We start from the raw sequence: 26376 nt of genomic DNA on the forward strand, positions 1-26376 counted from the left end.
GATGAATGCTAAATCTCAAGCCTTACCTGTAAAATCTGCGGTTAATGGCCTAATTGATGGTTGCGCACTCCGTGTTGATGGTGGTCCCGTCTAGCATTGTAGGGTTTGTAAGGAGGGGTTTGCAGCCTTTGGGTCGTCATCACATGTTCCTTCTGAATTGCTGGCGAATTTCTGTTTCTAGTCCTACGACAACAGACAATGGATGCACAGCAGAGGAGCCCGCGAAGTCCGCATTCTCTGCGAGTACTTGGAAGTAAGGGACCGCCTCAGGGCTAACGGCATCCTCTCCACCTTCGTCGTCTTCGGCAGCGCGCGGGCTATGGACAGGCAAACTTGGGAAGAGAGGTACTGCTACTGAGCTTCCGAATTTGTGTTGCTTCGTGCTTGCCGCCACTCGCCTCGTGAGGCCTTATCAGCACGGAAGGCGCGGGTGTACGTGTCTGCGTGAACGGAAGGCCGAGAAACGCGATTGCTGGTAGTGGAGGCGATTGGGCTGCCCGGATTGGGAAGGCGTTGGTGCATTTTCGCTGCACCAGATGGCCGTTGTTGGTGGTGTTGTTGCCTCTGCAGGATGGCTGCAGCAAAAGCCGCAGCGCAGTCCGCCGAGAGCGAAGCCGCAGCGAAGGCGGCCGTCGCGAGTATTGAGAAATTACGGAGGCTGGAGTGGTGCTGCGAGTGGTACGAGAAGACTCGGCAGCTTGCTCGGCGCCTCATGGAGTGGGTCCAGACGCAAGAAGCAAGGAAGGTCAGCCCCGTCTGTACAGGAACAACAGCCGCAGCAGAGCCACCCAGCAAGCACCAGGATCGGTCTCGAGAGAGAGACAGAGACGGAGAGTCAGCGCAGCGAAAGTCTTGAGAGCAAGCCAACGGCTGTAGTATGTATGCGTGTGCTTGTACATGCTTGTACACGTGCTTTCTATCGGTGTCGAGCACCTACCTGTTCCGCGTCGTAGCTCCGATGTCTGCGGCGCCTTCTCAGGCGATAGCCAATGTAATGCGGGAGATCCCACTGGTTATTGCGGGAGACGATCCGCTGCATTTCCGAAGCCAGCTGGATGGTCTCGAGTCTGGAGCGCTGTGTGCCGCCGCTCTAGGGACGGGAGGGGGTCCAGGCCTCATGGAGGCAGCCAATAAGGGAGCTCGAGATGTACCAGGCGCACGAAGCGTGGGCTTTGGAATGACACTGCCCTTTGAATCATGTCTCAATCGGTATATTGACAGCGAACTCGCCTTCAAATTCCACTATTTCTTTACTCGGAAGTTTTGGATGACGTATGCCGCTCTCGCGGTGATTGCGGCACCTGGGGGAGTAGGAACTCTGGACGAGCTGATGGAGGTCCTTACCCTCAAGCAGTGTAGGAAGCTCAAGAGAGACATTCCCATTATTCTCTTCGGGAAGAGCTACTGGAAGGTGTGCAAGGTTGCGCATCTTTAGCTCCGCTGCTGCTCCTCGTGCTGTGTGATCCGTGCGATTGCTCCAACAGCAGGTTCCCTTGCTGGTCGGCGTATAAAAGAAACGCCTTCTGTGCTGCCTCCTTGCAGGTTCCTGCTAGCACAGCTTTCACATGACCATCGCATGGTTGTGCGCGCATGCGTGGCTTGCGGTGTTTGGTGCAGAAAGTCGTGAATTTCGATTATCTCGTGGAGTGCGGGCTGGTGGACTTCGACGAGGTGCAGCAGATCTTCTTCACTGACGAAGTGGATGAGGCATTTTCTTTTTTGACCAACATTTTTTTAGGAGGCAAATTGCTCTCGGGAAATTCCGTGAAACATAAGAGCATGGCAGCAATGCATGCATTGATCAAGCAGTAAGACGAAGGGTTTGACTCAAGGCCGACACGCGAGTCGTTGCGCCAGTGCTGGAACTGTGTAGCGTGGGCAGCCAGACCACGAGCAGCAGTTACATAGGGACAGCGTATGCGCTGCAGAGAAGATGCAAATGCGAAGTGCTGCAAAGCAGCAGTAAGGCTGAATCCGAACGGCGTTTGTTGTATTCATGTGAGAGAGCACTTTCTTTGTGCTCCGGCAGTAAAACAGGCTCTGTCATGGGCGCCTCCATCCGCGAACGGAGAATATGCAACAAACATGTTTGGCGCCCTTGAAGAGACCTTGTCCGTGCCTTCAGAGACACAGAGGCAGGACGGGTGGGCGGGGTTGTTGCTGCATTAAGAACTGCTGCTTGTGCGGCTGATACCGACCTAAAAAAGGTAACACGTAAACGCCGACAGAGCAGTGCGCTTCCCAGGTTTCCGCTTCTGCAGTTTGCGCTCGGGGTAGGCCAAAACAGTGATGCCTCCTTGCCTGAAGACTAGGTTTTCTTCGGTGCCCCTATTATCCTACAACTTTAACCGTTGGTTTTGCTGCGTTCCGGCACTTTACACGAATGCAGCTTTAGTCTTGATCTTGGTTACCGCTTGTTCCGGCTGTTCTTATATCTTCTTTTGACGCAAAGTTGGCCCAGTGCTTCAAGGTTCAATGTTCTTTGCCTGTAGGCTATACTTTTTCATGTGCAGCTAGGTGTGAATGCGCGCTCGGTTTAAACGGTGCAGCCCTGCGCACCCCAGTCTTAGATCTTTCTTCTCTTGTGCCAGAAACTTCTGCGGTCAGTGCGAAAGGGAAGGGAGCTGTGTAAAAGCACTCTCAATAAAGTTTTATTCAATTTTGTAGTCGGTGTGCAGCTACTAGAGCGCCCTCCTGCAGGAGCCCTTGGGGGGCGTTGCAACTTGCGCGTAGAATTTAGGGCAGAACGGTCAGTGTTTTCGGGTTCAAGCGCTAGCATTTGGCATTAGGAGCTCAGGCTCTGGTTTCTAGGCTGTAGGCTATAAGCGTTGGGTTTAGCTGTAGGCAGGGGGGTTCAGGACTTATCGCGAGGGTAATGGAACGTGAGCAGACGGCGAGCTCTGTAGGGAAGTCGTGTGTCGACGCGAGGGTTCGGGGTTCATGGGTTGCTAATGGGAACGTGGGATTCTTGAGCTTTTTAGAGCACACGCAAGAAACCTCTCTAGCCCAAAACTGCATTGGGAGAATGACTTATAAGAAACTCCCTTCGATGCCCCTCAGCCCACTGAGAACAGACAAATGCGGAGTCCGCTGAAGGCGTAAGTTTTACGCTCCTCACAATCTTTCGCAGCAACTGATTTGAGGAGTTTGCCATGTTAAAACGCAAATGTGGAGCGAAATACACGATCACAGGCGATAAATGAGAAAGAGAATTTTCAGGGCTGTGAGTGGGAGGCCCCCGCAGCCTTGAGCGGGCAAAGGCATAGAGAGTCGATGGCCCACTGCCTTACAAAAGACGGACCTTTGCTTCAATTTTGACCGTTTTTCCTTTCTGCAAAGCCTCTGATACGGTCTAGATTCAACAGTTAGAACCTCGGAAGTCGGGCTTAGGCTATGCTCCGTTAAGCACATATCTCGATACCCCGCTTCAACCTCGAGGCTTCCGTCGGTAGGGGTTCAAGCTTTGATCCGCCTTGCTTCGTGCGGCCCTGACGGGCCACGCTGAAAATGCGGCTCCTTACTCACAACCTTCTCATGTGGTAAGGCGCCTTCCGCAGCAGCCGCAGCCTTGCCCCTCTGCTTCTCCCTCACGTAGGCTCTCTTCACCTTGTAAAGATGCAGGTTTCGAGCGGCAATCTACACGCTTGCTTGCGGAGTGAGAAAAGGGCCATGCATCGAATGGGCTGCAGCAGTTTAGCAGGACTCCTATTATGTAGGTGCCTCAGTTGCTCGCTTATTGCCTCACGGGTTCCGGCGCAAGGTCTAAGATGTGATTGTGCAGCAATCGGCGGCAGTGCTCCGGGGGCTACCCCTTACTCATCAAGTTGGGAGAGGCACCCTCCGCCACGAAGCACGAGGAAACCGAGTTACAAACGCCTCTTCTGCTTTCCCTTCTGAAGAAGCTCGACTGGCAAGCCTTGGTCCAAACGGCATCGGAGGTGCGAATGTACTTTAGATTTTGGGCCCCCAGTATTCGATGTTTATGCACAGCAATTTTGCCAAAACAGGTCATGCCTGTGGTAGTCGCATCGCCGAAAGGGCGCATATATATATATATATATATATATATATATATAGATACAAATGTATGCGCAGATGGTGATGCAGAAGGTAACCACATCGAGAGTTGTAGGGGACAAGAGAGGAAAAGGAGGCCTTGGCACACTTTCGCGTAGTAGGGGCGCCTCTCTAGATCTCGAAGGCGTGAGCCTGAGTACGCAAATTCAGGGGGCTTGCTCTGGGTGTGTATACGCAGCTCGGCATGGATCTGCCATCTACCTTCTCTGAAAGCGACAAGGCAGACGAGAACTTCCTTAGGGCTCTCCAGGCTGCAGTGTTGGACGTAAATGCGGAAAGCACACGCTCCCAATTTCTCAATTGTGTAGACGCCTGACGTGAGCGCACAGCATGACGTAGGGTCTTTCGAGTGTAGGGCGTACAGTTTAGTTGTGTGTGTGTTTCTTCCCAGCTCCACATCTTGGAAGGGGCCCTGATATGTCCCACATGCAAGAGAGAATACCCAGTTTCGAAAGGCATCCCTAACATGCTCTTGCAGGATGATGAGGTCTGATACGCCATGGCCATTGGGATTTCCCCGCGGAGTGCGGATCTTCAACAGGATAGCAGTTTAGAGCTGCTAGAAGTGCCCCACACACCGGCCATAGAGATTCACCCTATATGACTCTTCCAGCGGGCTGCGTGGCATTTCTTTCTCGTAGCGCCACATCCCGCCGCTTGTGTGGGGCTGCACGTGTTTCCGCCTCACTTATGCCTCCTGTCTAGACGCACTAGAAGCAGTTTTTAGGAACCTTTATTGGACACTTTTTCTTGCACGCATGATAGGTAGATCTTGGCGGTTTGTTCTTACATTCAACTCTTGTTTTGTAGGTCTGACATGCAAGTGAGGAGGTTTTCTCTGCTGTCCGGAGCTTTGGAGGATGCCCACATGAGTGACCCCCAGAGTAGCCCTTCATCCCAAAGTCTAGTGGAAGGTTGTCTCTTGCTGTGTAGAGTGGGTGGGTGTGACCCTTGGGGGTGACACCATAGAGATAAGAAGGCCCGCGAGGCTCTGCAAAGACGCCCACTCTGTGAGGGAGCTGCAAGTTATACAGCAGAGACACCTGTTTTCTTCTTTTTGTCAGCGTCTTCGACACGGCGGTGCTGCCTCTACCCCAGCAGGCTTGTTCCTTCGGTCCAGCTTCTAGCAACAACATGCTGCTTCCCCTGCAGGAGGCTCGTCGGTCGCCTCAGGAGCTGGATAGCCTGACAGCAGCAGAGGGGGACCTTTTGGAGGCACAAATGGCGCAGCGCACTTCCTACAGGGGGGCCAATGTTGCCTTCTTCCACTGCGAACCCTTTACACTGCAGCATGGCACGGGCGTTCGGGGGCTTAAAGTAACAACGTTGTCGTGTAGGTCAGCCCTCCTGGTGAGTACAGCCATCTGTAGGCAACAAAAGCTCATTTTTTTGCGAGGCTTGCGCACAGTCGGTGCGGCATTTACTTCAGAGAAAAGAATGTTTCTGTAGGGGGCACGTGTAACATCTTAAATGGCAGCAACTGAGCACGGAACGGGGCCGTCTGGCGAACAGGAAGGAATCTTCCTCCTGAGAGAGCGCCAGGCATGTGTTGCCGGAAGTAGCTGGAGTCAGCACCAAGTTGGAAAGATTTTGGAAGGAAATAAACATCTCGACTCTCTGCGCAGGCAAATCGGGGAGAAAAACCTCACTAAAGTCCTGTTGCTTCGGTGGGTTCCAAATTCATCTACGGACACTCTCGGGCGCAGGAGGAAGGAAACAAGCTTTCATAAAGCAGAGCCTGTAACGGGGTCTCGCCATTTTTCTTGTACTGGGAGCTGTCCTACAGTGCTATTCACATGCCACCTAAAGCCCCCCACAAACGCGCGAGCTGCGAAAGGACCCATGAAAGCATTCGCTCCTAGAGACCACTGCGAGCCTTAGCAGCAGGATGTGGCTCTACGCGCCCAAGTCGCTACTTTAGCGTAAAGCGACAGTAAACTAGCGTCACCCGGAGGCACTGGGACAGAACGTGTTGCTATAGACAAAGAAATCTTGTCAGCAGGAAGCGGTTTACGGGTCACGGCGAGCGCTTCCACCCCATTCGCGATGGAAATATATGTGGAATTAAGGAGAAACTGCCAGGGCTCACTAATTAAGACGTGCAATAGGGAGAGGGGCAAAGGCTTGGCCGCATACATTTCTTTGGCGGCCAAAAGAATTAGGTGCCATATAATAGTACAAACAGCGAGCGAACGCGGGCAAGATTCCCTGTTTCGTTGTGGACCTCTCTTTCTTTCACTACATTCCCCTCTTAGTGTTCCCCTTTCGCTATTACTTAGCTGTTGCTCACCTACGCTAGCGGAGTCGTACAAGGGCTCATAGCTGGCAAGGGCCCCAAAGCGTGGAAGGACGCCTGCGAAGACACCCCCAAGAGACTCTCCTCTGCGAGGCCTCAAAGAATGGATGAGGTACTTTAAGAAAAACCCTGCCATGTGCACTCACACCCCTGAGAGTAAGATCCCTTTCAGTGCGTCCCCGTTGACGTTCCCAATACGGAAGCTACATTGCACTAGCTGTCTGCCAAAGGAGTTGAAACTCTGGAGGCATTGATTAGCACGTTTCTACAGCCTCTAAAAGGCCGCTTTTGCCGCATGCAAATAGAGAAGGCACTCAGATCGCCCGGGAGAAGATGCCTGGCGGCCTTCACAGACTGAGGGAGATTCAACAGCTGGGTTATCAGGCGAGCCTCTTTTAGGTTGTAGAAGAACGGGTGGAGCGACTGTAGAATCGAACGCATTAGAACACATTGCTTGATCTTTGGCTCGGCTTTCAGGCTCTGTATCTGGGATATACTGACGGAAGAGGCCCAACTGACGCGGCTGCTGGGGGCTTCGCCGTCGGTTAGAGCCGCTGCTCAATGTACGTGGCGGGCCGAGCAGCCACTGTGCGAATTTGGGTGCTGGCAATATTTTTTCCTACGATATTCATTGAAACAGATATTAAGCAACCAAAAAATCCATAGGGTCGCATCAAACAGACCTAACCACTGCTCAATGTACATGTACATATATACACACGCAATCTACGCCTTAGTGGCAGGGGCTTCGAGAACATGTGCGGCCGTGTGTCTTGCACGTTTCATACTCACCGCCTGTGTGTCATAGCGGGCCTCAATGCAGGCGATCCGCAACCACAGGAACAACAGGAGAAGGACAATGTGCAGAAGAAGGGCTCAAAGACCGAAGTTTCCGATGAAGGGAAAGAGGGAGCATTGCCTCAAAAGCTCCGCTCGGACGGAGGAACAGCGGCCAGAGCCCTGACACTGGCAGCAACGACTAAGGCTTTCTCGGAAGGCGAATCGCTGGCAGCAACACGAACAGAGAAAGAAGCAACGGCTGCCGCCTGCAGCAGCTGTGCATCCCTTGCAGCTGCCGGCCTCCTCGATGTGTCGCTCCTGCAGTACCCGGTTAACGGCTGCAATCTGCCCCCTTCCACCAGACTTCCGGTAATTCTTCCACCGCAGCCAAGGGAGCTGCCGCAGCAGGAGGGGAAGACCCCATGCAGCAGGAGTGTCGTGGCTGCTGCATGGGGTCTCCAGCTGCACGGAAGCGATCTCACCCCCTCGAATGCCCGCATTGAGACCGCTCAGACAAGTAGAGCCTTCAGGTACTTGCGCGAGCAGCACAAATGTTGCATGCAGTTGCTGTCTGTTGTCTCCATGCACGGCCCCAGTTCCTCAAAATGGTAACGGTATTACAGCGACTGCAGCAGCTAGCGCTCTAAGGGCTCGCAGGCCTGCAGACGTTTAAAAGATGCTGGAGCGTGATCGTACGGAAAGCATCAGGAGCAGCAACGTATATCTCCTGCTCCACTGTTTTTTTAAAAGGCCTGTAGCGCCTAGCCTTAGCATACGCCCTTGTCGGCAAGGCCCTTGAACTTAGAGTGTTTCTTCGCCAGCTTGCGAGTGCGTTTCATGGCTAGCAACTTTGCTCACACGCGACCTTTCTTCTATCCAGTTATTCCGAAGCTCAGCAGCCTCTGTTAATGTGCGCTGCTTCGTGTCACAGGGGCTTAGTCGACAGGCGGCGCTGCGTGCTGCTGGTCGATGGCTTCTTCGAGTGGCTAAGGCCTAAAGACAAGAACGCGCAGCGGCAACCATTCTTCTTCAGAATGAAGCAAAAGCTGCTTCGTAAGTCCGTTGACGTACTGCGGCTTACTAGCCTCTTCCAGCGTATGCGCGGGTTGTGGCAGTTGGGGGCCCCCTACCTAGTCTAGCTTGTCGAGTGTGTGCCAAAGAAGCGGCTTTATCAGACGCTGCTCGTGATGCTTTTCTTGCCATGCGGAGCTAATGCGCTTTTTTCGCGGCGTTGCTGCTGCTGCGCGTGCATGCATGTGCGACTCTCGCTGCTTTTCTTCGCGCAAGGCCGCACCAACGGACGGCAGCACGCAGCGCAGTTTGTCTCCTGCTGCGGGCAAGGGTGCTGTTTATGCCATCTCATCGGTTGCGCTTTCCACACTTGTCATGGTTGCAGAAACCCCCATTCCTAAAAGGCCGACAAAGGCGCCAGTGAAACACGGCGATGCAAAGCAGGAGCCTTGCTGCTCCGGCAGCAGCCACAGCGGCATCCAGTACAGCTGTGGTGGCAAGTATAACAATATCCCCAGCGTGCTTGGCCCCTCAGAGGCCCCCATGCTCCTAGGGTGTCTGTACATTCCAGCATACTCCGAAAAGGACCTCACGAGCAAGAGCCAGACCAGCAAGCCCAGTCCCGTGTCCATTGCAGTCGTCACAATGAGCGCGAAGGGAACTCCCATGGAGAAGATACACGACAGGTCTAGCAGCATACTGCCCGTACTGCTGCATTCTCTACTGTCGTGGATATATGGTGCTGCTGCTGTTGCCACGCGTGTGCAGTTGCTGCCACCAGTTGGGCTGGGGGAGCAGCTGCTGACGGTGCCTCGTGGTCGCGCGTTGCAGCGGCAGCCTGCTACTGGACCTCTCGTGTATCTTCTTGAAGAAGAAGTCTTTGTTTTTGTTGTTCTTCCTCGGCAGGGGCGACGGGAGAGTCGAGAAAGGGCATGCAGGCCTTCTTGGGGTTTATATTTTTTCGTGTGTGTTTCAGGATGCCGCTGCTGCTGTCTCCTGAGGGTGCTGCCATGTGGCTGGAGATGTCGCTGCCTTTCTCTGCAATTCGGGGAGACCTTGAGGCTCAGGCTAAGCAGCTCAGTCAGCACACACCGCACAACACCTGCTGCATGTTTTGCCTCTTCTTTTCAGCATATCCTTGTTTTCAATTCCATGGCGCGTTTTCTGTCCTGGCTTACGATTGTTCCCCTGCTCCGATCTGTCTCTCTGTTTGCCTCCAGAAGATCTCCGCCTGCATCTTCTGAATTGCGCAACTCTCTGTCGCCTTGCAGCAAAGTACTCGGGCTTCAGTCCCTCATGCATTAAGGTCGGTGAGCCTTCTTCTGTGTATGTGTTTGTGTTCAGTGGATCTGGCAGTGCATTACTATGCTGTTTCCCCTACAATGGGCAGCATCCGCACGAAAGGCCTCATATGCGTATCTCCCTGCACCCCTGCACCCCAGGCAGCAGCAGCAACAGCAACGACAACGAAGGCGTCTGCAGCAGCAGCTAAACGGTCAAGCTGCAACTCGAGGCCCCTCACTGACTTCTTCCAGCCAAGCAAAAAGCAAAAGATGGGAACGGGCACCGCAAAAAAGTAATGCAACGCACATTGCGAAGGCCACACTGGCGACGAAAGGGCTGGCCGTTACTGGTTGGTGCTCTTGTGTAGTGCATGGAGTGTCTACCCGTCCAGTCAAGGCATGTCGCCCCCTCCTCTGCACCCTGTAAACTAGGAGGGCCTCTGCACGCCTACAAGGTTGTTTTGTGCAACCTCAGCTGACACACAGTTGGCCGTCCTTTTGAAGGAGAAGGGCCTCCCGCACAGTACGGCTTCCCCAGCCACTTTAAGGCGCCTTGGGGAATTGAGCCAAGAGCACGGTGATCTCAGGGTCACCTGGTTGTAGCCTGTTGAGAAGGCCGCTCAATGTTGCTGCCACCAAGTGGTGGTGCCTAGAAGTGCTAGGCGCCGCCTAGTGCTTTATTCCGCGCGCAGACTCGTCGTAAATGCAGTTTTATTGGGATGCGATTGCGCATTATAGCAGTCGATATCTGTTGCTGCTTTAATCCGTGCGTGTCTGCCCCCACTGAGTGCCCTGCCCTATTGCCATAGTTCCAGCAGCGCCAGCAGGCGTGGTCTCTCCCCAAAGCATCTCCTCTACCTCAAACATCGCCCCCAAGGCTCTCCTGTTGTCACTGGTCTCTATAGCCCCCGGCTCTCGATGTGACTCTAGCTGCAAGCGCTGTGAGCATGCATCCCTGACACCCTGATTGGCCTGCGGTGTATGATGAGATAGGCATATAGATATAGAATTTTATAAGGTTTTCCTTTATTGGCATGCGCATCATGTGAATGCCAGTAGCCTTGTTAACCAGATTCCAAAGCACAGCCCTGCGCGGCACACGCCTGGCGCGCGTTGCCCCAGCCAGCCCCTCTCCCAAGGAGAGACGCGAACAAGTGTGCGCACAGGAAGGCAGGCAAGTGCACAAGAAAACGAATACAACAGCCGTAGCACAGATCTAAACGTGCATGCGCATGTGCCTGCACAAAAATGCAAGCACACGCGCATATCACACTCAACCGATTGCTGCGTTGAAAAATCCCGCACTTATTCCGTAGCCTCCTTCTGCGGCTGGCTCGCATAGTTCAGCAGGAACATCTTTTTCAGGCTGTCGCCACACGCATCGGAGATTTGCTGCACGTGCTGCCCAACTTGGGCTTGCAGCAGGAGCGAGGGCAACAGGGAAGGCACTTCAACAGGCCGCATGGATAGACCCTCAGGCTCTGCAGGCAGAAGTGGTTCGCCTTTTAGCCTCCTTTGCTCGTTCTCGAGACGGCGCCTCTCGGTGAGCTGCTTCTGCAACTGCTGCTGCCGCAAGCTGTCTCGCTGATACCGCTGCACCTTCTCTTGCTCCTCGCCCAAGAGGTCCAAGCACAAAGATACCTGACCAATGCCCCTCTCCAGGGACGAAGGCTGTGGTGTCCCCCAGCAGAGCGAGGATGCAGACAAAGATGACCTGTTGCTCCACTCAAGGAAAAATGCCTCCGATAAAAAGGCATTCCGCAGGGTTACCGGCACCTGCATAGGCATACATACATACATACATACATGAGTGGCTACATAAAGATTATACGCATGCATGAATATATACACCCATCTACACACGTACATACATATAGGCATCGTGCCCATGCATGCATGCGCACCACAGAAGCGAGTGGTCACCGTGAGCAGCACGAGCCCCGCCCTTGCTGGGCGCGCAATAGAGGAACACAGAAAAAAAGAGTCGTGCAAAAGAGGTGAAGAAAGCGAGAGCGGCACTAGAGAAGGGATATCAACGCACCTCCACAAGGATATCGGCAGCCGTGATTTTGCTGTATTGAGCGACATCCGCTTCATATGCATGGAAGAGTGGGAGAAACTCGGGCTTCACTCTGTAGGCCTTGAACGGAATGCGGCCATTCGAGAGCCTTTGGGGATCGAACGCGAGCAGTACAGCTCGATCTACCAATTCTTGGTAGGCCACGAGGCTTTCGATTATCTCCTTCTGTAGCGCTTCCGAGAAGGAAACCGTAAGATACCAGCCAACCGTAAAGCAGTCCACGTTCAGGTCGTGCATTAACTCCGCCATTCTGTCCTGATAGCGATCAAACTCTTCATCCACCCGCTCCTCAAGGTCTCCCGAAATCTTCTCTTGCTGCAAAGCCGATAGCACCTCCTGCAGCCGCACAGGGACGGACGCACGCGGGCCCAACTAACTAGCGAAAAACGAGTAGAGGGAGATAGATACAACGAATATTTGGTTGAGAAGTTAGGCGGTAAGCCGGCAGCGTTTATCACCCAAACACACACGCGCAGTGCCACAGCTACAGAGGCTACAAAGCGTCTCAACAGAGGCCCCCTACCCCGCCTTGCACTGTTCAAGCAGAAGAACACGACGCTGCATGCCGCCTAGCAGCGATAGCGTGGCGCTGACGCCCTCTCTGTGGAAGGGCAATGCCCCTCTCCCAGTCCTTCGGCCCGGGAGGGGCGCTCAAGAACCATGGACAGCTCCAGTGGCAAACAACGTGGAGAGTGATCACTGCTAAGGGGGGGCTACCGGGAAGCTGTGCAAGAGGAAAAGATAGAAAGGCTCAGGAAGTCGTGAAGCAGAGGCGTATGAGGAGCAAACGGGTTCCTCGAGACCACGCAAAAGAGCAAAGGGGAGGGCGAGACGCAGAGCCGCAGGCAGTGAGATGTGCGCGCACCTTCTTCTGGGGAAGAGGGAAACAATTTGTCACTTCCAGTTTATCGCGGGTTTCAGTTCCTAGCAACTGGCCGTTTACCGGCAGCGGATGGAAGTCTCTGAAAGAAACAGAGCGCAGGGCAGCAAGGGAGCGCAAGAAGCGGCGGGCTCCATACAGAGGGACTGGACGCACAAAAAGACGCAAAAGCTCCTTGTGATGCGGTTCGGTAGCAAATGTGCAACGGCAAGAAGGAACAAAAGTGGGGCGTTCATTAAAGATGGTCGTTACGGAAAGATGGGAACCTATACAGCAGACACGAAAAGTAGCACGAAACGAGGAAAGTGAACGCGAAAACGAAGGCAGGGCATACAGACCTCTGACCAACTCGTGAAGAGGACGTATGCATACAAGGTGCCAATAAACATCGATATGAGCGCTAGCAAGGGCTCAGTGCTGATGGCCAGCCCTCCCGGCAGTACGCCTCATAAACCGAAATGGAAATTGCAACAATGGGAGCCAAGCCCCTCTTGCACCAGAAGGGGAGGGAGGGCAGCCGGCCCAAGCGCAATACGAAGCGACATTGCGATGAAGGCGGATAGGCACATGGAGCAGTGAAATCGGGGGAATGACCAAGAGAGCGCGGTCCGCACATACGCGCATACATTGGGGAAGGTTTGCGGAGACACAGGGGCGCAGCAACCGGTGCATGAGGAAGGAGTGCAGCCAGCTGGTCGATAGAGTCTTTTTACAGCCAACGAAAAGGAGGGGGGCGGGGCAGTAGGGGAGGTCGCCGTGAACGGGCACACCAGCGGGACGACCCCAGCGTTCCAGAGCGCAACAAGATCGCTGGCAAGGCTCGATCCTAAGCCCAATGTGGAGAGCACTCACCGCCAGTGCTTGAGAATCTTCATGATGACAAGGGAATCAACTTCCACGACCCTCAGGGTGGTGCTCCTCTGTTGAGGCTTCGGCTTGTTGGTTCGTAGGACTGCAGCGCCTCGGCCCCAAGCTCCCCAAGCCCCCTGGCCAGCGCCCCCAGGAGAGCCTCCAGCTCCAGAGGAACTCCCGTCCAAAGCTGGGGGTGCCCCCGCGTCCTCCGCCGCACGAGCCCGCAAAAGATTGTTGACTGCTGCTGCTGCATCGATGGCGCCTGAGGGCGCAGAGGCACTCGCCGGGGCGGCTGCAGAGCCCCCGCCAACGCGCAGGTGGGGAGGCACGTATTTACTCATGATTGCGACAGAGGACTTGCGGACCGGAGCGCCAAGCGTGCCAGTTCAACAGTGCCCAAGCCGCGGCAGTGGCGGACACGGCAGCAGCAGCAGCAGCCTCCAGCGAGGAGAAGCAGAAAGTGGAAAAGAGAGAAGGACAGAAAGTGAAGAACACGACGGCGAACTCGAAGCGCGAGGGCTTCTTTGGGCAGTACACCCCAACATGCCTCGGGTTCAGCGAGGTGGCCCAGCCCCGCCCCCACACAGCGGCCCTGGGAGCTGCGCGCAGACACTGCATCCAAGACCCTTGGTCCTTCGCCACAAAGCCTGGTGGATATTATTTGGATTTGCACCAATGCAATAGTGAAGGCAAGGGGAAGGGCTAGGGGCCTCGAACGGGCAATTCTTCTCAGAACTCTCAAAGACCCAGTGCCCGCCACTGCCCGAATCATCAGGACTCTAACAGTTGCACACGCTAGGGGCGCTAAAGCATGCACCCGTAACAATAGTATAGAGGGTCAGCAGGACGCCTAGGATTCTGCTGTCACGAAAATTGGTAGGGTTTCTCCAATCCATTTACCGTTGTGCGAAGCTGGTTGGCCGTTATGAGCTGCTTCACATCAGAATTTTGTGTCTGCTCCTTGACAAACCAAAGAAAAGCCTCGAAAAATCGCACGTGCAACAGTACTCTCCGAGGTCTACGAACACCTTGATAGGCGTGAATGGGAGCAGACAGGATACGCCCTCCATTGGATGATCTGACTCCTTCAACGTACCCTTAACGCTGCGTGTCCCTGTATACTGGCCCTTTTCATGGTCCCTGCAAAACTGAACCTAAGGGACTTCTACACTGTTGATAGATGGGGAGTGATGCCTAGAGCAGCAGCCTTCCAATGGTGTATTTCTTCATCCTTCTCCGTTGGGAGGAATTCAACTCCGCATTCTATACACACCTAGTAGAGAGCTGTTGAGTATGCCTCAAAAAAAATCACGCCTCCGCCTGGCCACGCTCCTCAGAATCGTCGACATGCGGGGAGGGGGAGAGCTAAGGTGCGCGTAGCTGCAACCTCCAAAACCCCGAGCATTCACAGCTAGCTGCACATCACATTTAGCGCACGCGCACCCAACGTGAGGTCTTCTAGTATCAAGTGATCAGTATTCTGCGATAAAACATATTTTCACACAGAAAAACCAACGCAGTCAATTCTCCAGTGATTCGTACTTGAAGACAACTAGTGCGTGGAAACTCTCCGAGTTTTGGGAACAGTACACTGAGGAGAATGCCTTTATCCACTTGAAAGACCCTATAATTACCGCTAATTGACTGTACCAGGCGGCAGTGCGGTAAGAGCTCTCGCGCATCCAGAATGCGTTTCTATACAGAAGTAGCCTTCCCGGGGGTCCGGAATTCTTCTCTACTTTGGGATGGTTCTCTTGTATCAAGGCTAGAAATATTTGCCTCTTCAAAACCAGGAGCTCATATCTGGAGTTATGACTTTTAATTGAGCTCGAAACAAAAAGGGCTGGTTGTACGTCAGCAAAACTGCAGCGTTACATGATTTTTGGCATGAAGTCAAAGGGCATTGGAATAGTTTCTTTCATTGATAAGCAAACCGAAAACCCGAGATACTCTGTCTCGCAAGCAGAGGGCTGAAATTGCGAGTTAACGAAAGATAAGCCTAAATTAGGTTGCCTCCCTATGCGTGTCCAAGTGCTAAGGGCTCTGTGATAAATATCGATAAAAGAGAAGAGTTGGTGTATTCTAACAGGAGCAAGAGGCCTTTCTAGCCATTGAGACTACTATCAAGCAGAGGGTATATCAAGACAAAAAACTTTGTCTACTAGTCTGAAATGGTCCTCGAATCTTCAGACGAACTAATCAACACACGTATAGAAGCCCCATACTTGCAATTTTTGGACTAAGGAATGCCTTCCAGAGAGTGACTGTTAGGTAGCAATTGTAGTGAAATGTCCTGACAAGAGCTACGTTGTCATTCTTCGCCACAGTTTCCGGTCAATAAGATACGTCCTTGGGGAGTAAGCCCAACTTTTTGAAAAACAACTTGCTTGCGTAATGTCGAAATCTACACGACGGGACTTGCAAGGACATCACATATTCCGTATGTCTAACGCTCCGTTCAGGATGTGCAGCAGAGGACTCGGATCCCTTAACGATTTGAAGGAGATGGGTATGGTAGAGGACAAATGGAGGAGCTCCAGTGCCTCAATGGGGACCCTACTTGTCAATTGAGGACCAGTTCAACGGGAGGTTCAAGACGACAACGGACTCTTTCAAAATCAATGGCAAGTTGCGTTTCATAAAGTGGATCAGATCCAACACAACCAGTAACTTATATTCTAAAGGCTCTAACCTGCTGATTGCACTACAGGTGATATGGGACTCTGGTAAAGACTACCACGGAGAAAAGCACCGTGTGCATTATTTTATTTGAGGCAGGCGCACACATGAATTGACAATACATGTGCAGCATTGTCTGGTATCAGCTCGCAACCTACTGGTCGTCCACTGCACCATATTGAGCAAATTCCTAAGTCAGTCCCAAGTTATATTCCGCAGTATCAGCAATCTCCACAGTATAAGAGGAGACTGAACGGTAGGCGAATGATTTGTTGAAAGGCGGCAGTGTAAGAATCGACTAGCGCTTTTTGGCATAAACTCGTGTTGGAACCAAAAAAAACTGGGGGACTGTGTACTTGCAGGAGGTTTTCGGATTTAACAGAAAGGGTTAAAGAGATTCTAGAATGTCTATGACGTGCGCTTCAGATGTTGCGGTCGATTGGCTGCATCTAAAGGCAAGAAAGTGCTTGTTTTCGTCAAAATACTGTCTCCAGGATTCCATATTGCGGCTGAAGGAAATGCGTTAGAGCCGGCTGCCTTCGCCCTTGCTCCTCCCCAAAGATTGTGAAGTTCTCCAGGCTTGCATCTCAGTACTAAAATTTTATTCCCGGATTTGCTCGGATTGTTGCCCATTTGACTGATCTACTAGAGAAAGAGCGGTCTGAGACTGGGATGCTGATGCCGCACGAAGGAAGCATGTTGGCCGCCGTTTTTTTCTTCCCCTGATCGCACTGCCCCGTTTTGGATGTCACTTCTTTTTAAGAGCTGACGCTAGCGGCGTAGCGGTAGGTGCGGTCCTTTCTTAAAGACTTTGAGTTGTGATTTGCTTGTCACTCTCGTCGCTTCACCATGACCAAGCACCATGTAAGGAGGAAGGAGAAACTCTACGCGGTGTGGTGGCACGTGGAAAACGCCAGCACTATTCATGTGAAAGTCATTTTGCTCTCTAGACCAACTACTATCTTTTACTGTATCTTGCAAAGAGTTTTCAAGATATCGATAGTCCTAGAGTTGCTCGGTGGCTTGAACGCCTGCAAAGCGACTTTGCAGAATCAACGCGGTCACCGACACGCTCTCCTGACACCCCAGCAATTCCCCATTGTGTAGCGCAGCCTCTCGTATGTGTCTTTTTACGGATTGATTGACATTGCGTGAGTCCTCTGCGCTTGGCCCCAATGCATATGCCTCTATTGCCCAACCCCTATGGCAAAGGGGTGAAGCACTACCGCGTTGAGAATGGCCTACCGTGGCTCAACACAAAGCAAGGACTCCGTTATTAGTACATATAGGTCTTGCCTTTTAATGCTGCTTGTGAAAAGCAGGTGATCGTGGTGATTCGGGCCACAATGGAATTCAAACTATAGTGTAAAAGATATCGCTGTCCTTTTGGTGGCCTGTGATGCGTCTCGCGGCAGGGGAGTATGCGTTGTAATGCCCAGAGTGTCAGTAATTGGAACTGCAATTCCTACACATATGGCCTTTCGCAACGCCTTCCATTTTCAAAAGCATCTGGCCCGATCTAGCTGGTGGCTTTATTGCTAAACTGCCCAAGGTCACGAGTGAGGATAGAATCTAAATTGTTGTTTACATAGCCAAAAGATATGCCCCCTTTACCCCTTGCTCTAGCTTTGTTGTGGCCAAGAAAGTTGCTCAAGTATTCTTACCCCATGCTGGAAGCTTCACTGATTTCTCGGGAGTGTCTTGACGGACAGGGGTACGAAATTTGCTAGTGTGTTCTGTTGTGGCCCTATGACTCGCCTGCACGTCGATCATAATGTGACCACCACGACCCCGGATGCAAATGAGCACACAAAGCACCTCCTCTCCACTTTTTTTTCAAAATTTGGGGCTCTATAATTAAAGGAATATATATGTTTGGCTTGAGCCTCTTTCCTGTGCTGAGTGGACGGATAATAAATCCGCTAACTCACCAATTCGTTGCTGTGCTGCAGCCCTGGTATATACTGACGACCCCGTCTAGGAATCGGGTCTCTGCCTTGTGGCCGAGATAAGCAGCCCTTCACAGCACCGAAGGAAATCAGAAAATGGTTGCCTGCACGAAAGTAAATTCGCCAGAGTGGACTACGCGCACGGGAATTATGGTGAGCGGCGGGCAGTTGGGTGTTTCGAGACTGGAGACTTGATCCTGGTACACTGGCAGGTTTTACGAAATGAGGTAAGATGTGACAAGACGAAGACGCTTGCGGTCAGGTGGCTGGGACAATTTGCTATCCGGCTACCAAGTCTCAATGTCCCATTTTATTTTACCGATTTCTAGAAGAATTGGAGGTGCCACAAGCTTTCCATTATGTGCTTCTTGAAGAAGATTTAAAATTTTTGAAGTGCACGCGAAATTCGCCGACCAGGCTGAATAGCCATGTGGAGGCGAAGGCTTCACAGGGAGCCGTAAGAATGCTAAATCCTAGAATAATTGAGCGCTGGAGACACACTGACCATGAATTTTCAGCGAAATGCAGTCGTAAACACCAGCCTAAGTCGTTAAAGAAGGGGCTGCGAAGTTCCTTGTCTGCAGGGAAATTCACAGCGCTAATTGCTTGACAACTCCATTTGCCATGGGAGAGATTTCCGTACTACGTAGTAATTGTTGTGAGCCAGCACGTGCTCTGCATATATTAGCTACTTTCATCTATGGTTGCTGCTCTAAACGCTTCCGGTTATCTTTCCCAAGATGCTGTTTACACTCAGATTTGTGCTCATCCGCTCTAATGTAGATTGTCCCTATTTGTTTGTCATGCTTCTTTGGAACTTTTAGGTCGACTATACCGTGTGCACGGGCTGTATCTTCATGCAGTAATCGCTGTATGAGGGGCTGGGGCATTGATAAACTAGAGTGTATTTTGATTACTCTGAAAAATTTTGAAACTTGCCCTTTGTTTTTTACTAGCAGAATGCTTAGATTTCAGCGTTCTGACTGCAGTGATCCATCTTGCCGCCAGAATCGTGCGGATTTGATCCCTCGTTCGTTGTTGGCCAGTGTGTGCATCTTTTTGCCCCTCTACTTCTTTAGGTAGGAAGATACACACATTTGTAGTACTCAGACATACATTTTTTTCACTTTTCTGCCTGCCTGCGGAGTGGCGACAAGTCGCCAACAGTTCCATTTTGTCCTGCACGCATTAGCCCGACATACAGGAATGTGACGGCGTGCATTTAAAATCGACGGAAGAAGGTGTAGCGGGCTGAGCGACACTTAAGAATTTTGTATTATACTAGCTCCATTCTACATAAAACTGAGTAAACCGCCGAACATTAAGTTTGCCTGTTTGTATCTCTTCATTGCAGAGCTATATAAACTCAGGACACAAACACGCAATCCTGTGTGCTTGTCTGGTGATTTAGATGCCACGTGCAGCTAGCTGTAAATGCTGGGAGTGCATTCATAGTTGTTTATTTCCTCATTAGGGGACCCTCAAAGGCGTGGGAAGTGAGAGGCAAAAGGTTTCTTCAGATGTACCTAACAACGCTCCCAAAGCTGTGTTGAATCTGGAATTTAGATTATCTCCACAGAAACCTGAGGTGGAGCGTCGCATGACCGCGACAATTAATGGGATGATTGCCTCCTAGAGCACGAACAATGCGAACAAGGATTTAACAAAAGCGCAAGGGAAAGCACCCCAGCCCTGGAAATGATTTGGACGGATTGGCGATACTAATCAACGGATCTTCGGCAAATGTGTAAGCTGGGCAGCTCTGTCCCATTTTTATCTCGAAAAAAAGGCTCCGCTTCATGATGAAGACCGAATCATCTGTGGCCTCACCCTAGGTTTAGGGAGAGGATTGTCTTATTGGGAAATTGCAGGCACTGCCACGTGTGCCTTGGATGGCTCTTGCTTGAGAGGCCAGGCATGTGGATAATCGGAACCTCCCAGCCACTACGATCACCGGAGCGCATGTCCTATTGTCAGGATCAAACAGCCACTGTACGAACACCCAAACGTTCCTGCCATATGAAATAGATCGTTGCAGTATGCTCAAGACGTGGTGCGGTGGCGCGAGCAAAAAGTTTTCTTTGACAAGATCTCAGTACAGGCCTCTTGCACGTTCGAAGTGGCACGTGCGGCTGATTAAAGCCCAAATTTAGCCAGTGCTGAAGTTTTAAAAGGGAGATTAAGCTGACCTTTCCTCTCGCGGGTGCACCCTTGAGCGAGCCTTGGAGTCTACGTCGCAACCGCCTGTTCGGGTATTTTAGCGAGACCTAGGGAGCGGAAACTCCTATCCTTCATAAGCAATTAGCCACTTTAACTTACAGATGAAATCAAATCAATTTTTTTGGCACACACGCAAGGTTCAAACTGTCCTTCATGTTTAAAGCCCTGGAAACGGAGGCAGCCCCGGGCAGGGGCTTTTGTAAACCCCCCCTTCCCCTTCAGGGATCCTTCGCCTCCACAGATTGCCGTATGCTCTCATTCTATCAAACACAGGTATTAGGAGGAGAATTTTTTCTTCACATTGTGCGGGAAGCGAAAGGGAAACAGGGCAGGCCGTGCTGGCGGTTCGTCAGCATTAGGCCCTAGCAGCCATAATAGCAGCAAACGGGAGTTAAGCTGGAGACAAGCTACAATAAACGAAAGAAGAACACGACCTCTTCTAATTTTCACTAGAATTAAGGGAAGGCAGACTCAGTACTAGAGGCGCGGACTGACCGCCGCCGACTGCAGCGGGCTCCTCTGGTTCGGGCACCTTACCGCATGGTTAATTTTGCCCAGGATTCCGTTATATCACGCCTTGAAACGGCAAATTTGTTCAGAGGAAGAATAGTCGATCTACATCTGATCAAATACCAAGGCAGAAGGGCGACTACTGGGAGAGAAAGCCCACTGTCGTCCTATACCGCCTGTGACCGCCCGAGCACCGCCAGCGTGCGATTCGTGGTCTGGTGGTTCTGGAGGGCGGGGGAGGACCTGGCTATGCACAGCCCGTTTTCTATGTCCAAATGATTTAAAACTTTGCCTGTATGAGTTTTTACTGAACGTTTGCTGCTCTGGGGTTTATACACAGAGCAGCAGGGCCTCGCGTCCCTCACCGCACAGCACGCTGCCCACGCTGCCATTGTAACATTGCAGAAGGGCCACCAGGGGGCCCTCCAGCTGCATTCCCCTTTTAAACAGGCGAATCTCTTCAAAGTTTCACCCATCGACAACTTGGCCGACCCGAGGGCGCGTCGCACATTCCGCTCACACCCTCGAGCTTGGGGAGACTCGCAGACACGCGCGAGCACCTTGAAGCCCCCGAGGGCACGCAGAGGCCATGGAGGCTCCCCTAGCCATCCCTAACGCCTTTGCATCACCACTCTTGGGGGGCCTCGTCAAAAGGGAGGACTCTCTTCCCGGAGGATGGGGACCAGCGACCGTCACCAGCAGCACAACGGCAGGCCCCTTCCTGCCCACGGCCACCACAAACCCTACTTCTGCCATCCTACAAGGCAGCCCCCACAATAAGGGCAGCTGCATTAGGTGGAATGGGGGGGTGCCTCCTGCGCTTTCCGGAGATACGGGTGGTAGCGCCCTGCAGTGCCTGCAGAGTCCTGGAGCCTTGCCGTTCCCAGCAGGCGCCTCCAGAGGAACTCCTCAGCAAGGCGAACGCAGCATGACGGATCTGGACCGCTTCATGCAGCAGCAGCAGCTGCTACAGCAGCAGCAACTCCACCAAATGCAGCAAGTGAAGCTGCAGACGCTGCAGCAGGAGCTACAACACTCGCAGCAGCGGCTGCAGGAGCAGCAGAACGGAATGCAGGGGGCCGCTCCATCCAGCAGTCTTCCACACCAGCGCCTTCGTAGCCCACAAGGGGTCCCTTCGCTGCACCAACAACAGCCTTTCCAGCAACAGGAGCACATGTCGCCCCTGCCCCGGCAGCAACAGTGGCAGCCAGCGACCCCTCATGAGGCAGCACACACACTAAATCACCGAAGCCTTGGGAACCAATGCGGGCCCTGTGGGAGCCTCACTCGCGCTATCAACGGTTCATGCCATTGGCTGACGCAGCCCGAGTCTGGCGTGCCAAGCTGCGCAGAGGAGAGCATCTCCGACGAGACGCTTTCCGGGCAGCAGCAGCAGCTGCAACAGCAACAGCTGCTGCTACAGCACCAGCAGATGCAACAGCAACAGCAGATGCAACAGCAGCAGCAGATGCAACAGCAGCAGCAGATGCAGCACCTGCATACAGCGCATCAGGACAGAGATACATCTCTTCCCCAGCAGTTTTTGTGCGAGCCCTGCATTGTGGTATGCGCTTTGATCGAGTCCTCTGCCCTTGGTGCTGTCTTCACAGCGGCCGCTGCTGCTCGTGGCGGCTTGATTGGTGTTAAGGTGCTGTAGCTGCTGGCTTTCAGCCGTGGAAGACGCTGTGTATGGCGGCAAATGTACTTTCCGGTGTTCACTTTTAGGAGCCCTTCAACGTCCGTTGTCAGACAGACAGGCGTTTTCAAGTTGGTGGGGGGCGGAGAGGAGGAAGGGGGAGTGCTGCGGCTGCTCGTGCTGCCTGCCTGTTCATTTGTGTGTGTTTGCCTTTTGTTTGCATTCCAGGAAAAAGTTGTGGAGGTCCCTCGCGTGGAGTACGTTGAAAAGATCACTGAAGTTCCTCAGGTGCAGCTGCGTGAGAAGATTGTGGAGGTTCCTCATGTGGTGCAGCAAGAGAAGATTGTGAATATTCCGAAGGTTGTTGTACAGGTATTCATGGAGGCCCCTCAGCCCTTCCCTGGTCTATCCCTGCTATTGCTCTGCCCGCCCTTTCCGTGGGCACATCTGTATCTTTGCCTCGCAAAGATACAGACGCGCATGTACAGAATTCTCTACTATGACTTTTTGAGGCCTGCCAAACTTTAGCGGAGCTGTGCGTGTAAGCGACCCTTTTCGCGCTCAACGCGCCTAGCGTCTTCTGTGACCAACCCGACTTCCCCACCTTGTCGCAATCCTGACCCGTGTCTGTTTTCGCAGGAGCGAATTATTGAGGTTCCGGTAGAGAAATATGTTGAGCGGGCAGTAGAAGTCCCTCAAATTCAGCAGCGCGAACGCATAGTGGAGCTACCCCAGGTGTTGCACCAGGAGGTGATTGTGCCAGTTCCTAAAGTGCATGTGGTTGAGAAGATCGTTCCGAGATACAAGCACATTGAAGTTCAAAAGACAGTGGAAATCCCGAGAATTCAGTATAGAGAGGTGTGCGCCGCTGTGTGCTTGGGCGTAGGTGGAGAAAGATGTGCATGTCCATGTCTGTGTATGTATAGCTATGCGTTTCCGCATATCGACACCAATAAGGGCGGCCATCCTTTGGCAATCACGCGGCTGTGCGCGCTGCTCGTGGGATACATTTTCTGCGCCTGACACTCCTCAATGGGCAATGCCTGCCTGCGCTGTCGAAGGACGTGAAACGTAATTGTGGTTTCGGCGATTGTGGGGGTGCCATGAGCGCGGCTGAGACGGGAGACGCTGACGTCAAAAAAGGCTACCCGATGTTGGACAGGGCCACCTCAAGGTCCTTCTGACATAGATATATATATATATATATATATATATATACATATATATATTCTGAAACAGCGCTGCCAATGCAGCCGTATTGCTGCGGCTGGTGCGAAATGCAGGTGCCGGTTGAGAAAATCGTGGAGGTCCCCCAAGTGCAGGTGCAGTATTTGGACGTAACCGTGCCAGTGCCTCAGCGGCGGCTTAATGTGATCCAAACGCAGAAGATTGTTGAAGTCAAACAACAGCAAGTGCGGCCGTATCCCCTCTGTTCGTGCGTGCCTCGTAGGTGCTCACCCCTTGTGAGCACCTACGAGCACCTGCAAGGCTCAGCCAACGAATTCAGGGCCAAAAGACGCGCGGGCATATGCCTGCTGCCATTTTGTTGAGAATGCCCAAGGCTCCTGCGCTTGCTTTTCGAAGCCGCTTTTTCGGAATTCTTGGGCTTCGAGCGCTGTTTCTTCTGCATGTGCAGCTCTCTGTGGCTGTGTTTGTTCGAGGGGGGGCAAGCTGCCCCTCTGCCGCCTTTACACGCAATTCTCGTCTCGCGTTGCACGCGTGTCTGCTGCTTTGTGGCCCCTCAGGCGATTTCTCGCCCCACTGCGCTTGTGATTCTGCGGAAATGCTGCAGGTCGTAGAACGGCGCGTGAAGGTTCCCACACCGCATTACGTGTACAAGCAGACTCCCGTCCCTGCTCCTCCAAAGACAGTGTTCAAGGAAATTCCGAAACCTACCCCGAGGTGTGTACGCTTTACTTCTGTCGCCCCCGCCACCGCACGCAGGGGCATTTTGGCACAGGCAGCGATGCCCACGCGCCGCACAACAGGCCCGCTTGCTTTCTGCCAAGGCAGGCTCTGCTTATGCTAAGGAAGTTCATAAGCTATTCCCTAGAGGCAGTGTTCCCGCGCGCTCACGCCGCCGGCAAGGCTGCAGCCCTGCAGGCCATATAGGCCGTTCGCCATCTGCAAAAGCCCCCTGCAGACGCGCGCTGAACCGCGATCTGCTTTCGCGTTTGCTGCCCGACCCCACCCACCCACCATCCCAGCCCTTGCGAAAACTGCTGCACATTTCCCTGCTGCTGCAGATACGTAAAGATACCGCAGCCTCAAGACGTCTACGAGGAGATCGAAAAACCCGTCTTTGTCACGAAGTAAGTGAGCTTCCTTGGGCTCCTCAGCAGCACTAGGAGCCACAGCGGGGAGAAAAGAGGCATCGGCGCGCGCATGCTGTGAGGCACCGCTTCACTGTTTGCACCGCCGCTCTGGGGCTTTGCCGCTTGTGTGTCGCTTTCTAGGTATGTGCAGCGAGAAGTACCTGTGTACACCGAGAGGATTGTGGAGGAAGCCGTCCCAGTGGAGGTTCGATTCCACTGCTTTCTGACCCTTGTTGCCCCAGCCCTTCATGTTGCGCGCTCTCCTTTCGTCGCCTTCGCTGCTGCCGTGTGTGTTCCTTTTGTTTCCTCCAAGAGATGCGCAGGAAAGAGCAGGCCATGCACTGTTGCATTTGTCTACCCAGGAGCGGCTTGCCGTGGGCGTCTGCGGTGCTGCTGCAGGTGCCGCGTGAGGTGACGCGCCCCCGACCGGTTCCGGTGTACAGACAGGTAGAACGGCCCGTGGCTGTGCCGCTGCCCGTGGCGGCAGGAGACCCTCTCATTCGCACAGAGTCAGGGCTAGTGCCTCTGAGAGACTTTGTGGCAGAGCACCATATCGTCAACGTTATGCAGCAGCAGCAGCAGCAGCTGCTGCTGCAGCAAATGGGCCCCCTGCAGCAGGGCCTGACGGCAACGACAGCAACGAAAATGGCGCATGCGCTGCCACACAAGCCTGCTGCAGGCCTCCACCAGGGCGAAGGCATGCAGTTGCAACTGCAGCAACCGCCGTATCAGCAACCAAGACAGCAGCAGCGCCACCACCCCTTCCACCACCATTCCTGGGTGCAGCAGGCTTATCCACAGCAGCCAAACGTTCTGCAGCAGCAAAGCCTCTCTACTTCTGGCAGTAAGGGAGAACTTCCTGAGGCTCCGCCTGCAGCGGCCCTCCCGGGGGGGGCCGCTGCAGGAGGAGCTTCCCATGCACCTTGGCATTCGTGGTGGCGGCAGCAGCAGCAGCTACTCCAGCGGATCGATGCCTCCCCAGTGCTGCAACATGAAAGAGACCTTCTCGCCACAGCCAGAAGCAACGCACGGGCCCAAGGGACGACAGCAGCAGCTGCTGCTGCTACTGCTGCGGGTCCTGCCGCTCGCGAATGGCAGTTACGGCAGTCAGCGGCGCCCTCTTCCTCCGTTCACGCACACCCGCAGGGCTTGCAGCAGCACCACTCTCAACAGCAATCACGAACTCCGACAGCGAAGGCACAGCCTGCGAGACTGCTCGCGCCTGAGAGCCACCACCAACAGCGGCTGCCGTGTGCGTTCGACCCGTATCCCAATAGCCCTAGGTAGCTTTTCGCTTCACTGCTGCAGTGCACGCAAAAAATTCCTCGCTGCTGCCTCTGCGGCACGGGGACGAAGTTAAACGTAGCAAGCCTGCTTCTTGACACAAGAGCAGCAAAACAGATGCAGAGTCGATTCGCCACTAATTGCATTAATTGCAGTTGCAGGCGCTGTTTAAAGAAACGCGCCCAAGAAGTCGCCGCCACGACAAGCCCCATCGCGGGCCTCTCACAGTACTGCTGCGGTTACAGCAAGCATTCCCAGGACGAGCCGTTCGTTCTCCGCTTTGCTGCTGCTGCAGTCTCTTTAGCTCTGCAACAGCAGCAAAGCGCTTGTCTGCAGTAGCAGCAGCAGTAGTCGAAAGGACTGTCTGCCCTGATTCAGCAAAAAACCCTCTATGGTGTATATATCTATATATATGTATATGTCCGGCGCCCACACAGGAACTACGGTCTCTGAGCTGCACCAGAGGCACACCAACGAATTGTTTTCTAGTTTTGCATCTCCCTCGTTCTTTCTCTCTCTCTCTC

At 53.2% G+C, this 26376-nt stretch overlaps 4 protein-coding genes and 1 pseudogene across 4 annotated transcripts; 4 read left to right on the forward strand and 1 right to left on the reverse strand.

The window, feature by feature from the left end:
* Nucleotide 1: 1 nt before the first annotated feature.
* On the forward strand, nt 2-2632 carry LOC34622177 (annotated as a pseudogene).
* An 875-nt stretch (nt 2633-3507) lies between these two features.
* Nucleotides 3508-4570, forward strand: LOC113146550 (multifunctional methyltransferase subunit TRM112 homolog A-like). The gene is made up of 4 exons (XM_026334253.1): nt 3508-3539; nt 3782-3938; nt 4256-4342; nt 4469-4570. The coding sequence occupies exons 1-4, from the start codon at nt 3508-3510 to the stop codon at nt 4568-4570; spliced, it is 378 nt and encodes a 125-aa protein (XP_026190038.1).
* Nucleotides 4571-7129: 2559 nt separating this feature from the next.
* Nucleotides 7130-9744, forward strand: LOC34623246. Its single transcript, XM_026334242.1, has 6 exons — nt 7130-7342; nt 7406-7683; nt 8085-8192; nt 8473-8850; nt 9141-9244; nt 9509-9744. The coding sequence occupies exons 1-6, from the start codon at nt 7130-7132 to the stop codon at nt 9742-9744; spliced, it is 1317 nt and encodes a 438-aa protein (XP_026190027.1).
* A 462-nt stretch (nt 9745-10206) lies between these two features.
* LOC34623247 (eukaryotic translation initiation factor 3 subunit H) lies at nt 10207-13600 on the reverse strand. Its single transcript, XM_026334243.1, has 5 exons — nt 13260-13600; nt 12393-12489; nt 11489-11863; nt 10786-11223; nt 10207-10419 (listed from the first exon to the last, which is right to left on the reverse strand). Exons 1-5 carry the CDS (start codon nt 13598-13600, stop codon nt 10207-10209), a joined length of 1464 nt encoding a protein of 487 aa, XP_026190028.1.
* An 8017-nt stretch (nt 13601-21617) lies between these two features.
* LOC34623249 (putative mediator of RNA polymerase II transcription subunit 12) lies at nt 21618-25794 on the forward strand (the record flags this gene model as incomplete). The annotated part of the gene is made up of 10 exons (XM_026334244.1): nt 21618-22181; nt 22482-22625; nt 22893-23111; nt 23537-23665; nt 24046-24155; nt 24500-24565; nt 24710-24773; nt 24968-25149; nt 25248-25357; nt 25727-25794. Coding segments are annotated over 10 exons (1656 nt in total), but the record flags the coding sequence as incomplete, so codon positions are not given.
* Between the last annotated feature and the right edge of the window lie 582 nt (nt 25795-26376).

This window comes from Cyclospora cayetanensis, unplaced genomic scaffold (genome assembly GCF_002999335.1).
Source record: "Cyclospora cayetanensis isolate NF1_C8 unplaced genomic scaffold, CcayRef3 CcayRef3_contig_39, whole genome shotgun sequence".
Classification (NCBI taxonomy): domain Eukaryota; phylum Apicomplexa; class Conoidasida; order Eucoccidiorida; family Eimeriidae; genus Cyclospora; species Cyclospora cayetanensis.